Source organism: Quercus lobata, chromosome 6 (genome assembly GCF_001633185.2).
Source record: "Quercus lobata isolate SW786 chromosome 6, ValleyOak3.0 Primary Assembly, whole genome shotgun sequence".
NCBI lineage: Eukaryota > Viridiplantae > Streptophyta > Magnoliopsida > Fagales > Fagaceae > Quercus > Quercus lobata.
Window position 1 is genome coordinate 13,897,359 of NC_044909.1, and position 15,500 is coordinate 13,912,858.

General features: G+C 35.8%; 1 protein-coding gene across 1 annotated transcript; it reads left to right on the forward strand.

Moving 5' to 3' along the window:
• Positions 1–12,959: 12,959 nt before the first annotated feature.
• Positions 12,960–15,003, forward strand: LOC115995313 (pentatricopeptide repeat-containing protein At5g66520-like). Its single transcript, XM_031119826.1, has one exon. It carries the CDS (start codon positions 12,986–12,988, stop codon positions 14,864–14,866), a length of 1,881 nt encoding a protein of 626 aa, XP_030975686.1. The 5' UTR covers positions 12,960–12,985; the 3' UTR covers positions 14,867–15,003.
• Positions 15,004–15,500: the final 497 nt, after the last annotated feature.

Genomic DNA, 15,500 nt, shown 5'->3' on the forward strand with positions numbered 1-15,500 from the left:
TTTTTTTTTTCGGCGACAGACCTGGCCCGGCCGATGCTCACCCTCACCCAAAACCGACTCAATTGATTTTTCCGGCAATTGGTTTCAGGTTCCTCCACCCTCCACTCAACGCCAGTGGGTCGAGTCCGGGTTGGGTCCAAAATCGACCCGGCCTGACCTGTAGACAACCTTAATTATGAATGAACAACGAGAAGGACCTACAAATTCAGCCACCTAGAGGCAAAAAAAGCACAATTTAAGATCAAATATTCATGCAAAAGATCATATAAACAATAAACATATGGTCATATATTTATTTTGTAATAATTTTTACTTTCAACTACAAACTTATCTATTTCGATTGTGCACATTTATTTCATAATAAATTTGTTGTGAAATACAAATGAAGGTAATAAACTTAGTCATGTGTATTTTTCATATCATTTTTCTTTGCAAGTACTTTTTAAATTTTATTTTATTTTATTTTTTATTTTTATAATTGTATCTTTATTATTTACTCTATGACAATTCCTATAATCCTATTAGCATTTGTAAATTTTAAAAGATAAAATTTTGTAAACTAAATCATTATCTTTTGAAAAAAGAATGATTTTAATTGTTTCCACTATTTCATTATGTTTGCTTATGCAAAAATCTATTAGTTATGCCTATCTTTATCTAAAAATAAGGTTATCAGCAAATTTTTTTTCATATTTATCTTCAAGTATATTTACAACTTGAGATTAGATCATAGGGAATAATTTGATGAGATTTTATATTAGAATTTAACTTGAAACTTTAAACGATACTTTAAGGATGGCTACAGTGAAAGCTACAAGTTCTCTTTTTCTCTCCAAGGTTATTTAACTCTGTCATTTCTTTTTTTTCTTTTTTCTATTTCATTATACACATATATTTGATAGGATCTTTATTTTTTATTTTTTTCTATTTCATAATACACATATATACTGATAGGATGAAATTTCCTCCTCCCTTGCTTTCAAAGAAAAAAAAATCAATTCTCATGAAAGTCTCTCTACTTTTATTTTTTAATGTTTAGTAATTTTTATTTTTAAATGTTTAATAATTTAGGTTTTTCTTAATTCTTAACTATTAAATTGAGTTTACCACTTAAATAAGCTTTCAATTTTTTAATCTTTTCTTAATTATTGAATTCAAGATTTTTTTTTTCATTTAAATATGCGGTGGTGATTACTTGAGCTTTAAAGCTTAATATATTATTTTGCAGACTCCCTGTCTATTTTTTTAGCCATCTTTTTATTTTTATTTATTTTTATATATTAGTTACATAGTTAATTTTTGACTTATATATGATTTTAAAAAAAAAAAAAAAACTTAATCTTACACATGCATTCATTATATAACTTAAATAAAAGATTATTTCTCTTTACTTTATTTTAATTATCTATTTTATTATTTAATCTTAATTAATTTAAAAAATATTTTCTTATTTGCTTATTATTTATTTTCTTATTTTATTATTAAAATAAATTTTTTCGATAGACAAATTCTTAATTGTTCTTATCAACTTTTCCTCTATTTATCTTTGGATAAACACAAAGCATCTTAATTATTCTTATCAACTTTTCCTCTGATAATCTTTGTATAGACACAAAATTTTTAATTTTTCTTATCAACTTTTTTTGCTATTTATCTTCGGATAGACCAAAAACTTAATGTCAATATCAGTTTTTTTTTTTTTTTTTTTCACACTATGAATAATAATCTACAAATTTTTCATTTTTTTTAATACACGATTTTATCCAAAAAAAAAAAAGAAAAGAAATTCAAATCCGGCAAAAGAGATATTTTTGAATAGGCTCAAGCCCAGTAACTAAGAGAGGATTTTTTGGATAAATCCAAGAGAACTTTTTTTTAAAATTAAAAAAATAGTTATATGTTAAAGAAAAAATAATCCTTTTTAGCTAAGTTTCAAATGATATAAAAATCTATTTCAACTAAAATTCAGTTTCGTTATCCAGTAAGTGTATATATATATATATATATATATATATATATATATACCCTTAGCCTTAAGTTTATAATATAAGCAAATCTAAGTTTCAAATCTTAGATTTGTTCCAAGCTCTGTTTCTTTTCTTTTTATCCAATTTTTTTCATCATTTGATTTATTGAGATTCATAAAAAAAGGTTTTATGAAACCAAACATGTGGAGCATAAAATGCCAGGTATTTTTTTTTCTCCCAAAATTTTGGCGGGTTTAACTTATTTGTCAAAAACATTGTTGAGACCCAATTGCCAATTGCCATGGCAATAAATTCTTAGAATTACAAACATTGATAGGATTGTAGAGTGTGAAAGATATAAAGTGTTCATAATATAAGGTGAGGAATTATGTAGATAACTTTTGATTAAACATGAAATTTTGTTAGATTGGCAAAGAGGTTGACATAAACTAAGAAGGCATGTAAAGATCTCATATTTAATCATCTCAAGTAAGTTTACTCAATGGATAAGGTTAGTACTGATTCCTTCTTTGTTTACATTATACATTATACATCAAGAAAGTTGAAATAGTGTTTAAAATAATTTTGATAATGTTAGTAAAATATATAATTTATACTTTCATTTATTATTAAGCTTGTTATTGAAGATTAAACTCTATTACTAATAATTTACTATGAATAAAATTTATTTTCTAAGTTCTAAAAAATTTTAAATTATACTTTACTTTAAATTATATTTAAAAATGTTTCAAGTAATTTAAAATAAATTTAATATTTATTTAGATTATAAACCATATAACTTTATGTTTTAATATGTATAATTTATATATTACACATCATGTATGTACAAAGTAACTAAATACATGTAGGGCAAAACTTATATACAGTTTCTTAGATATAGTACATTAGGTTCCCTATTTAAAATCTTGACATCTTTCCAGTTTAACAAACCAAGCAAACGGCGCTAAAACTAATTTTTTTTTTCCTTCTACCTTCTTTTTCCTGCACTGCACTTGCAAGAGAACCCACGGCTTCATATTTCATATCTTTCAAATGGTAGGATCTGTGCCTTCCGCTAAAGAATAAAGAGATGAGCTATGCTTTCTACTCCAAATAAATCCAAATAAAGTAAAAAGCCAAAATTCACCGTGGGAAATCCAATAGTCATGGGCTCATTGCAACTAAAACCATATAAAATAATAAAAATAACCATGAAGATAGTGGAGGTACTCCTTTTGAGAGAAGAAAAAGGAAAACAAAGAAGTCCATCAGCTATAAACTTGTTCTCATCTTAGCCGATCAAAAGCTATGCTTTCTGCTTTCCCACGGTGCTCACCAAAAGCAAACAAAAAATCTCCAGCAAAAAAATAAAGAAGAAAGGAGAAAATAAAGAAGCCGGCGATTTTTTATCGCCGGGGAAACTATGGAAACCCTAACTTTAACTATTCTAACACTAGATCTAGCCGGAAACCAGTGGTCTGGTAGGAGAAGAAGAGGTATGTCACCACGGTGGAGCCGTCAGTCTTGAAGAGGTTGAGCTCTGCGGACGATCTGAGAGTGGCGAAGATCGGTCCGGCGATGGAGAAGGTGACAATTTTGAGAAGAGGCGAATTGTTAAACTCAAAGCTTTCTGCTTTTTTCCCCTTTCTTCCTTATTTTTTTTGCTTGGGGCTTTTTTGTTTACTTTTGATGATGATATCTATTTATTCTTCAGCAGAAGGCACTGATCCTACATTGCCAAGATCTGAAGCCATGGGTTCTCTTGCAGTTGCAGTATAGGAAAAAGAAGGAAGAAGGGAAAAAAAAAAAGTTTTAACGCCGTTTGTGTGGATTGTTAAACTGGACAGATGTCAAAATTTTAAATAGGGAACCTGATGTACTGTACGTATGTACCTAAGGTACTGTACCTAAGTTTTGTCTATATATGTATGTGTTACATATTTCAAAATTAATTATTTTTATTGTGGCTCACAAATTATTAATATAGTTTCGACATATATAACTTTTAATTAAGACGGACATAATACTAGTATATATATATATATAATTTTGGGTTACGATTGTCGGTGCCTTGGTGGTGGTTTGGAGTGGGTCCACGTTTTTTTGTTTAGAAATCTTGGTTTGTGTTATTCTTCTTTTTTGGTAAGCAAATTGGGTTTGTGTTGGATGTGGAGTTGTTCTAGGTTTCCCTTGGATTATGGCTTGATCTGAGATCGATGTAGGTATGGTGTGTTTGATGGATGTTTTAAGAGAAAATAGTGGTTGTGGACATAATGCCTTTGAAGGGGAAAGTTGAGTTGCTGTGTATTATTGCTGAAAGAGGTATATTGGTATTGTTCTGTGAAGGATATATAATGTGGAACGGTTGGTGGGAAAGAAATAAAATAAAATAAAATAATTTATTCTTAGAGAGAGAAAAAAAATATTATTTAAATAAAATTGAGAAACAAATATTGAGACTAATGTTAGGGTTTGTTTGTTAAAATAGAAAAAATGAATTTTTTGGGTTAATTTAGCTAAAATTGTGCTAAGGTTGATGTGAAATGATCATTGTCTCTTTTGGCACTATTAGACTTTAGATATTGAACAATGAAATTAATATTTTTGAAAAACTATTAATTCTAATTTTTTTTTTTTGGATGCGAAATACTGAAGTTTTATTACGAGCTAGCAAAATTTATTACATCCTGGACAAGAGCTTGCTCAAAAAAGCAAGGGTCCTCCTCAATCCAAGTAACAAAATCAACAACGCCCAAAGCGTGTTTAGCTAAAAGGTGGGCTGGTTTGTTATTCTGTCTCCTAACGTGGGAAAACTCTACCCCACAAAAATCTTTACTCAGTTCTTGCACACCTTGTACAATAGAAGCCACAGAGGAAGGCGGATCAGAAGTCTCACATAAGGACCTGTGGATGATAAGAGAATCACCCTCCAAGATTAAGTTGTGGATTCCTATATCCTTAGCGAATATCAAGCCCGCTTCATGCGCTAAGGCCTCTGCCTCGACGGCGCCCAACGGAGCATTAATTTTCTTACTCATTGCAGCCTCAAGCCGACCCTTATCATCTCTGATAATCACTCCAACTCCAATAGTTTTTTGACTTGTAAAAATGGCTGCATCTACATTTACCTTGTACACATTACCAGGAGGCGGGATCCACGTGCCCTTGACTTCAACCCCAGGTGTTGTACTTTCCATGCAAATGTTGGCTGCCTTAAAATCCTCAGTATACTGCGTTACCCAACTGACCAGCTCCTTGCCATGCCGTCTCTTGCCTCCATGCCTAGTGACATTCCGATTGTGCCATATAGCCCATGCCGTGCACACCATTTTAGCTACCATGTCAATATTAGCCCTTTCCTTCATCATCACACCCCATAGTAGATCAAAAAAGGTCTGCACTCTTTCATATCTCCGAGGGACAACAATTTTTGTACACGACCACACTTCTCTAGCACTAGGACAGGACCACAGCGCATGACCCGTTGTCTCAATATCCCTACTACACTCGTCACAAACTTGGTCTTGCACCACTCTACATCGCATGAGATTTGCCTTCGTAGGAAGACTCTCTCTGCATGCCCTCCATGCAAAATGGCGCACTTTATGAGGCAGGGGTAGGGCCCACAGTTTATTCCAAAACAATTTCACTTGGCTACGCTCCGAACTGGCACCTTGTTCACCACTATCCGAAATTCTCAAAGCTAATTTATAAGCACTCTTGACGCTGAACTTTCCATCAGAAGCTTCTGCCCATATCAGCTTGTCAGTGGGGAGGCGAGAGCTTAATGGTATTCCTTTGATCATCTCAGCCTCGTGGGGAAGAAAAAGAACATCCAAAATACTCGACTTCCAACTTGCTGTGGCATTGTCAATCAACTCACTAACTCTTGTGTCTTGGTGCATGAACTGTCTGGGTGAAACAATCTTGAAAGTGGACGGTGATGGAAGCCATTTGTCCCCCCAAATACGAATAGCGCTCCCATTCCCCACTCTCCACCTTATACCCTCCCTCACCAATTTTTGAGCAGCCATTATGCTCTGCCAGGAAAATGAAGGGTTGTTTCCAAGGGAAGCCTCAATGAAATCACACCGAGGGAAGTATTTTGCCTTAAGCACCTGGTAAACCAAAGAGTTATGGTTTGTTTGGAGCCTCCACCCTTGTTTTGCTAAGAGTGCCAAATTAAATTGTTTAAGTTTCTTGAAACCCATACCACCGTTATGTTTTGGCTCACACAATTTCTCCCAAATTAGCCAAGCTATCTTCTTCTCATTCTCCTTCTATCACCACCAAAAATTTCTTACCATGCTTGTCAACTCCTCGCATAAAGCATCTGGTAATTTGAAGCAACTCATAGTGTATGTGGGTATGGTTTGGGCCACCGCCTTGATTAGCACCTCTTTACCAGCTTTGGACAACAATTTCTCCTTCCAATCGGCTAGCTTTTTACGAAGCTTCTCCTTAATCTCATTGAACGTGCTCCTTTTATTCTTCCCCACCAAAGATGGCAAACCCAAGTATTTCTCATGCTGCTTTATTACCTAAGCACCAAACCTTTGTTTTATCTCCTTCTGAATCTCATGGGGTGTGTTCCTGCTGAAAAATAGAGATGTTTTTGCCCGATTTAGCTGCTGGCCTGAAGCTTGTTCATATACTTTTAGAATTTGTTGGAGGGTATCACATTTTGCCAGAGAAGCCTTACAGAAAATCAAGCTATCATCTGCAAAGAAGAGGTGAGACAATTTCGGGCCTTTACGACAAACTGCAATTCCCTCCAATGCTCCACTTGCCACCGAAGCTTTAATCAATGAAGAGAGTCCCTCTACGCATAAGAGAAAAAGGTTAGGTGATAAAGGGTCTCCTTGACGGATACCCCTAGATGGAACAATATTACCCCTTGGAACCCCATTAATCTTGATAGAGTATGTAACAGTAGAGACACATTGCATAATAAGACTCCTCCATTTCTCACTAAAACCCAACTTTTCCATAATTTTATCTAAACACCTCCATTCTACCCAATCATAAGCCTTACTCATATCTACCTTCAGGGTCATCTCACCAACTTTAACCCCCTTTTTTCTGACTGATATGGTGCATGGTCTCAAAGGCAATGAGTACATTATCAGTAATAAACCTACCGTGCACAAAGGCACTCTGAGTATCACTTATAATAGAAGGTAAAATTTTCTTGAGCCTATTAGCTATTGATTTGGATGCAATTTTGTACACCACATTACATAAACTAATAGGTCTGTACTCTGTTACCTTCTTAGGATTTTTGACTTTTGGGATTAGGACAATATGAGTTTTGTTAAAATCAGGGGGGGAAACACCATGATTAAGAAAATCTAAAACTGTTGCTGTGACCACCTCGCCACTTACATTCCAAAATTTCTGGAAGAAAAGAGGAGGCATACTATCCGGGCTAGGTGCTTTTAGTGGGTACATTTGCTTTAACGCCATTCTAACTTCTGACTCTGTGAAGTCTCCGTTCAGCCATTGGTTCATTGTGGGAGACACCTTTGGCTGGACTGCTTGGATTAGGTTAGAGAAATCTGTTGGTTGACACGAGGTAAACAACTCTTCATAATAGGCTACCAGCACATCCGCTACCCTTTCATCATCTGCCTGCCATACATTGTTTGCATCCAAAATGCCCTCAATGAAATTTTTCTTTTGCCTTGCAGAAGCTTTTGCGTGGAAAAAACCTATATTTCTATCCCCAGATTGGAGCCAGTTGAGTCTGGACCGTTGTCGCCACATGTCATCCTCTTTATCAAGCCAGCTATTAAGATCACTGCGGATTCTCTTAAGATCGTTGTTGATCTCAAGAGAGGGGGGTTGGAGTTCAAGCCATTCAAGTCGTTTTTGCAGTTCAGCTACCATCCTTCCCACATGCCCAAACACCATTTTGTTCCATGCTTCCAAGTGGCTTCGACACCTTTCTATGCAACTCACCCACGTGCTTCCGGAATTTGCTAACTTTCCTTCCTCCCATGCCTCCTGTACGACCTCTTCACAGCTTTGTTCCTTCAGCCACATTGCTTCAAATCTGAACATTCTCCTGGACTTCTTTCTCTTCTGGCTTGGCATCATTCGGAGGGCCAGAGGCAAGTGGTCCGACACCGATGAGGAAAGGTGGTAAACTTTCGCCTTAGGGAAAATGTTAAGCCACTCTGGAGTTGCCATTGCCCTATCCAGCCGTTTCCTAATCTGCAAGCCATTTGCATGCTGGTACAGCCATGTGAATTTTGGGCCAGAGAAACCCAAGTCCCGTAGCCCACAATAGTTGATGGTTTCAACAAAACTCCTCATTCTAATTTTAATTTTGATAGAGTGAAAAAGGAAGAGTAAAATTTTAGAGAGATTGAAAATTTTTACTCTCTTAAACTACTGGAAATAGAGTAAAATGTATTAATTAAATGCACAAAATTAAAAAATAATACAATATTTTTAAAAATAATTTTTATTCATTATATTTTTGGGCCTTAGTAAATAAAATTTTCAACATTATAAGACAAATAAATAAGACATTCTATCCCATCAAAAAAAACAAAAACAAAAACAAAAACAAAAAAAAGACATTCTAGTGGCCAATAGAAGAATTTATTTATTGGGTGAGAGGCCTCACTTTCTTTTTTATTATTATATTCTATTTTAGAGGACCTACTTCAATTTGGGGGCTAAATAGCCTAATTTGTTGTTGTTGTTGTTGAGAAATTGCTAAATAGTCTTAGACTCTAATGGTTGAGCCACTCTTGTGCATACAAAAGGAGAGGCCTAATATCATGTACCCGTGCCCAACAACAAATTAGTATTGAACACTTATCAAATAAATGATGAATAAGCCTTGAAAATATAAACTTGCTCACCTAGTATGATTATTTGATGGCGGTTCTGGATTTAGACAGAGATGGGAAGTAGTGATAGGACGATAGATCCATGAGATGGTGTATTCTCTAGATAATTAGAAATTCTCTCTTTAACGAAATGTGGAGATTTTTCTGGGAAGCCATTTGATGGTTTTGTAGCAACCAGAAAACTCGTAATTAGTCATTTGCCTTCTGGATGCAGTGATATCTTTATATTTTCATTTTGCTTTGAAACTTTCAGATTATCTTTGAGAAGAATGTTTTCTTCTTTGGCAGGTTAGGGTAGCTTAGAGCGTGTGCCATCAATATCCCTTCCTCCTTCACTAAGGTGCTATAGATTAGAGCTATGACTATGACCACCTTGCGTGAACATGAGTCAAGTGCAATTGATTTTTTAATCTTTGGGCAGTAAATTTTTATTAGTTTGTATCTATACTCACCACTTACATCGTTAATTTTGTTCTTACTCAGCTGCAATGACCACATCAAAAACCCTTTAGCGGTAAAGTAGCAAAGTCGGAGGTTGAAGATGCCGCACGCAGTAAGCCACCCCCCTAATTCCAAGTCCTGACTCTATCCCAAACAAGCTCATATATGTGAATTTATTTATAATGTTGTATTTATGACTAATAAATACTATTCAAGGTATTCTTCAGTCTATTTTCTATGTTGCATGGAAACGAAAATTTTAGCCAAGTACTTGTGTCCAACATTGGTATTGGTAAGATATGGCTAAAATCTGTACCCAATGAGTACCCTTCTGTTTTTGTTTTTGTTTTTAAATTTAGGCACGTCCCAGACACGATTGTGACATAGTCACGACACGCTGGTTTCCAGACATGGCAAAGCTTTGAAAAAAAGAAAAAAGAAAAAGAAAAAGAAAGAAAGAACAAGATTTTTGACCAATGCCTCTCTCTTCCTCTTAGTTCTCTGATCTGATCTGTGTGTTGTGCCTTCTCAGAGTAGATCGATGACAATTGAACCCCCCTCCGGCCTCCTCCGACCCTTAATCTCCCTCTTGTTCCCTTTGCCATTTCTCTCTCTTTAGGTTTTGAGTTTTCTCTCTCTTTTGACACTTTCTTTCTATGTTTTTTTTTTTTTTTTTGGTCGGTTTGGCTTAACTTATCCTTACGCATGTTATGTACTTATTTTATATGTTTGGTATTTCTTTTGGTTTTATTTTAATGAGCCTTATTCTTGTCCTGGGTTTAATATTATTACTATTTTGATTTTATCTGTCTTATGGGTATAGTAATGAAACATCAATTGTACTTAAAACAACATTTTATAGGTGTTGTTGTACTTATTTGCTGTTTTTGCTTAATTTAAATCCTAAAATAAACATATATTGTCTAAAAATATACCTAAATATATTTATTAATTAATTGCCATACCCCCGACGTGTTGTATTCTTGTTTTTCAAGAATTGCAATACCCCTGTACTTGTGTCGGTGTCCATGCAACCTAGTCTATTTTTTGTTCTGTGAGTGAGTACCCTTGTGCCCCCTTTTTTTTTGAAATGCAAACTAACCATTATTTGACACTAGGGTTAGTTGAGGGCTTGATTTGATTCCCTTCCAAACTGAACCCGGGTTAATTGGCCCATCCTCCATTTCACTTCCATGCTAAACCTGTTTTATCTAGTATCGTTTTGAATCATTTTTTAAAATAAAAAAGTCACAAACTAAAAAATAATTAAAACCATCGCCCAATTATGGATATACCTAACAGTCTTTATACTCAAAGAAATAGTTTGTTTTAGGTTTCATATAAGGTCCCGAGAAAAAGAAATGCTGAGTCAATCGAGTTGAAAAGAATATTCAAGTTTTGGGAAAAGAAAATAATAAAGAACTTTTAAATGGAAATGAAAAGAAGCAGGGGGTGAGGGCTAAAAGAATTATTTGGATTGTGGAGACTTTTAAGATGGGTTGGCATTGGGCCAAGCCTAAGTTCGAATCCATCTTTTTATTTTAAAAAGAGAAATTACATAAAAAAGAGCCCATTATTTAAAATGTGTTTCAGATTAGGTCATATATATATTTTAAATTTTCAATTAAAGTCCTAAATTTAAAAAATAATTTTAATTTGAAGCCTCTATCCATCTCTGTCATTCATTTCCATTATTTTAGGCAATAAGGAAACATAGCTAAATAGAATACTATTGATAGAATTACACTTTTTTTTTTTTTTTTATTTAAGGATTTGTTCGCTATCAATTTGGCAACCACATAGATGGTAAAGAGAAAAGGCTTCATTTGGAAAAAAAGGGTTTTGTTATGGTGAGAAAGTAACTAATAGAAAATTAAACTTGATTATTCAGGTTAAAGTAGGGATGAAATTGGTTGGGTTAAAGGCCGATTTTGCCATATTTGGAACTGACACCAACTGTAGGTAGGGCTGTCCAAATAAACCGCCCACCCGCCCCACCCACCTGGACCCGACCCATAATCACCCGATCCGACGGCTCCGGTGGTCGGACTCGGGTCCCGACTTCAAAAACCCGACGCCGGCGGGTCGAGTGTCGGATCTCTTCCTCTAAAACCCGTGAAAACCGACCCGCCCGACATCCATTAAAATCCGGCCATTTTTTCCAGATTCCGACCATTTTTTCCCAGATTCCGACCACTTTTTCCAGAATCCGGCAATTTTTTTCCAGATTCCGACCACTTTTTCCAGATTCCGACAATTTTTTCATATTCCGGCCATTTTTTTCTAGATTCTAGCCATTTTTTTCCAGATTCCAGCAACTTTTTCACTTAAATCCATCGATTTCTGGCACAATAAACATCGGATCTGGCCGAACCAGCGATTTCTCATCACGATTTGGCAGAAATCTCGCCGAATTTGACTGGATCTCACCGGATCTTGGATGGATCTGGCAAGATTTTGCCTGATCTGGCGAGATCTCGTCGCGTTTCGAAGGAATCGGGTTCACCCGAAACCGACGACCACCCGCCGGCAATCCGAACCGACGAACCCGTTACTGCTATGGGTCGGTTGCGGGTTGAAAAACTACCACCCAATCTTGTACGGGTCGATTGCGGGTTGGGCAAAAACTCGACCCGCCCGACCCATGGACAACCTTAATTGTAGGGGAGGACATGTGTGTCCTTACTTCTTACCACTAAGCTACATTAATATTTAATATATATTGGTCGGTTTTGGTTTGATTTAATATTTTTTGAATCGGGATTGAACCAATCAATTTCAGTTTTCCAAAAATACAAATTGAGAACAAACTGAATTGAGAAAAAATTGAAAAATTGAATTTGGTTCGGGCGGTTTGGGAGGTTTAAAACATGTGCTGTATATTCAAGAGTTAGGATCTTTTGGATATACACCACTGTAGTTTCTTTAAAACCTTCTCCTCTTTTCCCGTGTGTGTGTTAAAATATTTAGTATTCTTAAAAGAAAAAACAGTGGATTAATCCCATATTGGGAAATGAGTGTTAGTTAAAAGGTTTAAAATCTGTGCTGTATATTTAAGAATTAGGCCATTTTGGATATACACCACTGTAAGTTTCTTTAAAACCTTCTCCCTTCTCTTCATGTGTGTTAAAATATTTAGTATTCTTAAAAAAAAAAAAAAATACGTTTGGTTTGCTGATAAAGGTGCCGTTTGGATTCAGCGTTTTCCGCTAAATCCAAGCTGCGTTTTTCCTTTTTTTTTTTTTTTTTTTTTTTTTTTTTTTTTTTTCTTTTTTCCTCACTTCACGTGTTCCAGGGACAATAAGCACTGTAGCCCACTGTAGCAGTACTGTAACAGCACTGTTTGTCACTGTTCACATACTAAAAAATATTAAAAATGAGTCCTACGATACTATTCACACATTTAAAAATTATTTTGCTACAGTACTTTCAGTTTTCAGTTTTCAGTTTCAGCAGCAATAAGTTCAATGCAAACAGACCCAAAGTCTCTAATTGAAACGATTTCATAAGTTTGAGATTTTAATAAAAAAAAATTAAAACTTATGACCTCTGCTCTATGAATTACAGGTTACTTACTAGTTGTAATGGTAACTTGTAAAAGTTGCCAAGAGCACAAAGACCAAGAGATAGGAAAAAATTGCATTTTATCCTATGGAAAAATTATTATATGGTCAAATGCAAATCCTTAGTCCTGAGGAAAAGCTGAGGTAGAGAATGACTTCACTCCATCTCCTTCAAGCAACCCCACACTCCTTAAGCTCTCCGCCTAGGTCGTACCCATCACCACTGAATGGCCTTGAAACATGCTCAACCATGGCTGAGCTCAAGCAATATCACTCCCAACTCATTCGACTCGGCCTTTCAGCCGATAACGATGCCATGGGCCGAGTCATTAAGTTCTGTGCTGTATCCAAAAACGGTGATTTGGGTTATGCCCTCCAAGTGTTTGATACAATTCCTCACCCAGATGCTTTCATCTACAATACCACAATGAGAGGATACTTGCAGTACCAACTCCCCAGAAATTGCATTCACTTGTACTCACAAATGTTGCAAGACTCTGTTGAACCCAATAGATTTACGTTCCCTTCTGTAATTAGAGCCTGTTGCAACGATAATGCTATTGAAGAAGGGAAACAAGTCCATGCTCATGTTGTGAAATTTGGGTTTGAAGCAGATGGGTTTTCTCAAAACAGTTTGATTTATATGTATGTGAATTTTCAGTCTTTGGTGAAAGCAAGAAGGGTTTTTGATAAGATGCACGTGCGGGATGTTGTGTCCTGGACTAGTTTGATTACAGGGTATTCAAAATGGGGATTTTTAGATGAGGCTTTTGAAGTTTTTGAGCTGATGCCTGAGAGGAATTCTGTCTCTTGGAATGCCATGATTGCCGGTTATGTCCAGAGCAATCAGTTTCATGAGGCATTCACTTTATTTGATAGGATGCAAACTGAAAAAGTAGTGTTGGATAAATTTGTTGCGGCTAGTATGCTTTCGGCTTGTACAGGATTAGGAGCTCTAGATCAAGGGAAGTGGATACATGGGTATATTAAAAGGAGTGGAATTGAATTGGACTCAAAGCTTGCAACAACTATAATTGATATGTACTGCAAATGTGGTAGCTTGGAGAAGGCTTTTGAAGTTTTCAATGGGTTGCTTCATAAAGGGATTTCATCATGGAATTGTATGATTGGGGGGTTAGCAATGCATGGTATGGGAGAGGCTGCTATTCAGCTATTTAAGGAGATGGAGAAGGAGAAGGTAGCTCCTGATAACATCACTTTTGTGAATGTCCTCAGTGCATGTGCTCATTCAGGGTTAGTTGAAGAGGGCAGGTATTACTTTAGTTATATGGTTGAAGTTCATGGTATTGAGCCCACAACAGAGCATTTTGGATGCATGGTTGATCTGCTTGGAAGAGCTGGAATGCTAGAGGAAGCAAGTGAGCTCATTAGCAAGATGCCCATGAGCCCTGATGTAGGTGTATTGGGTGCTCTCCTTGGAGCCTGCAAAATCCACAAGAACTTTGAGTTGGGAGAACAAATAGGAAAGAGGGTAATTGAACTAGAGCCTAAGAATAGCGGGCGCTATGTGTTGTTAGCTAATTTATATGCCAATGCTGGTAGATGGGAAGATGTTGCCGGTGTAAGAAAATTGATGAATGACAGAGGAGTGAAAAAGGTTGCTGGTTTTTCCATGATTGAATTGGAGGGAGTGGTCAATGAGTTTATTGCAGGGGGAAAGGGACACCCTCAAGCCCAAGACATTTACACCAAAGTTGATGAGATGTTACAACGTATAAGATGTGTTGGCTATGTGCCTGACACTGATGGAGCATTATTGCATTGCCTTGTTGAGGAGGAAAAGGAAAACCCCTTGTACTACCACAGTGAGAAACTAGCAATTGGGTTTGGCCTGTTGAAGACTAAACCTGGAGAAACTCTTCGTATCTCAAAGAATTTGCGTGTTTGTAAAGATTGTCACCTTGCAACGAAGCTCATCTCAAAGGTTTATGATCGTGAAATAATAGTCAGAGATAGAAATCGCTTTCACCATTTTAAAAATGGACAATGTTCTTGTAAAGATTATTGGTAACCTTGTGTTATAATTAATCTATTTAATTTATAGGGTTCTTCAAGCGTGTTTGTAAGTAGGGTCAACAGTTAGATATATATGTTACCGCTCTTGTAACTTCTAGCTAGCTCAAGTAGTAAAATATCTACACCAATTTGTTTATGGACATATTTTGAAAGCCTCAAAGTACCATACTTTTAAAACCAGCTTTCAGCAAATAAGCAAATCAGCAAAGTGCTCGTCGAAAGGCACAATATCTTTCTTTCTTAAGCCATCTTCTGTAATTAGGATTTGCCAGTTATATATGCTAGTTGTGGGCTTTGTTAGTTATCTGAAAGGCTCTTTGATACCTGATAATTAAAGCTTTAACTAAAAGTGAGGTTTCAATAGTGCTAGGACTCCTTTTGAGTCTTACGCTCATGTACAACCTGGTGTCTATGAAACCATATTGTGCAGAGGGTTGTGAAAGAGACTTGAAGAAGATCATTCAGAAACTCGGGGGTTTGTCTCTAATCTATTGCAATTAATCCAGTGAGATAACCACCCTTTCAAGGAACTCTACCCAACCTCAAAATTCTTAAGTATCAAGTCTGAGCCTAGCCAGATGGTTCATCATTTGGAAAAAATTAGTGTGTAAAAATTGCAAATGATGAAC

Bases quoted from the DNA above. Each gene is read 5' to 3' on its own strand.
- LOC115995313 (XM_031119826.1), top strand. From the start codon at position 12,986: ATGACTTCACTCCATCTCCTTCAAGCAACCCCACACTCCTTAAGCTCT.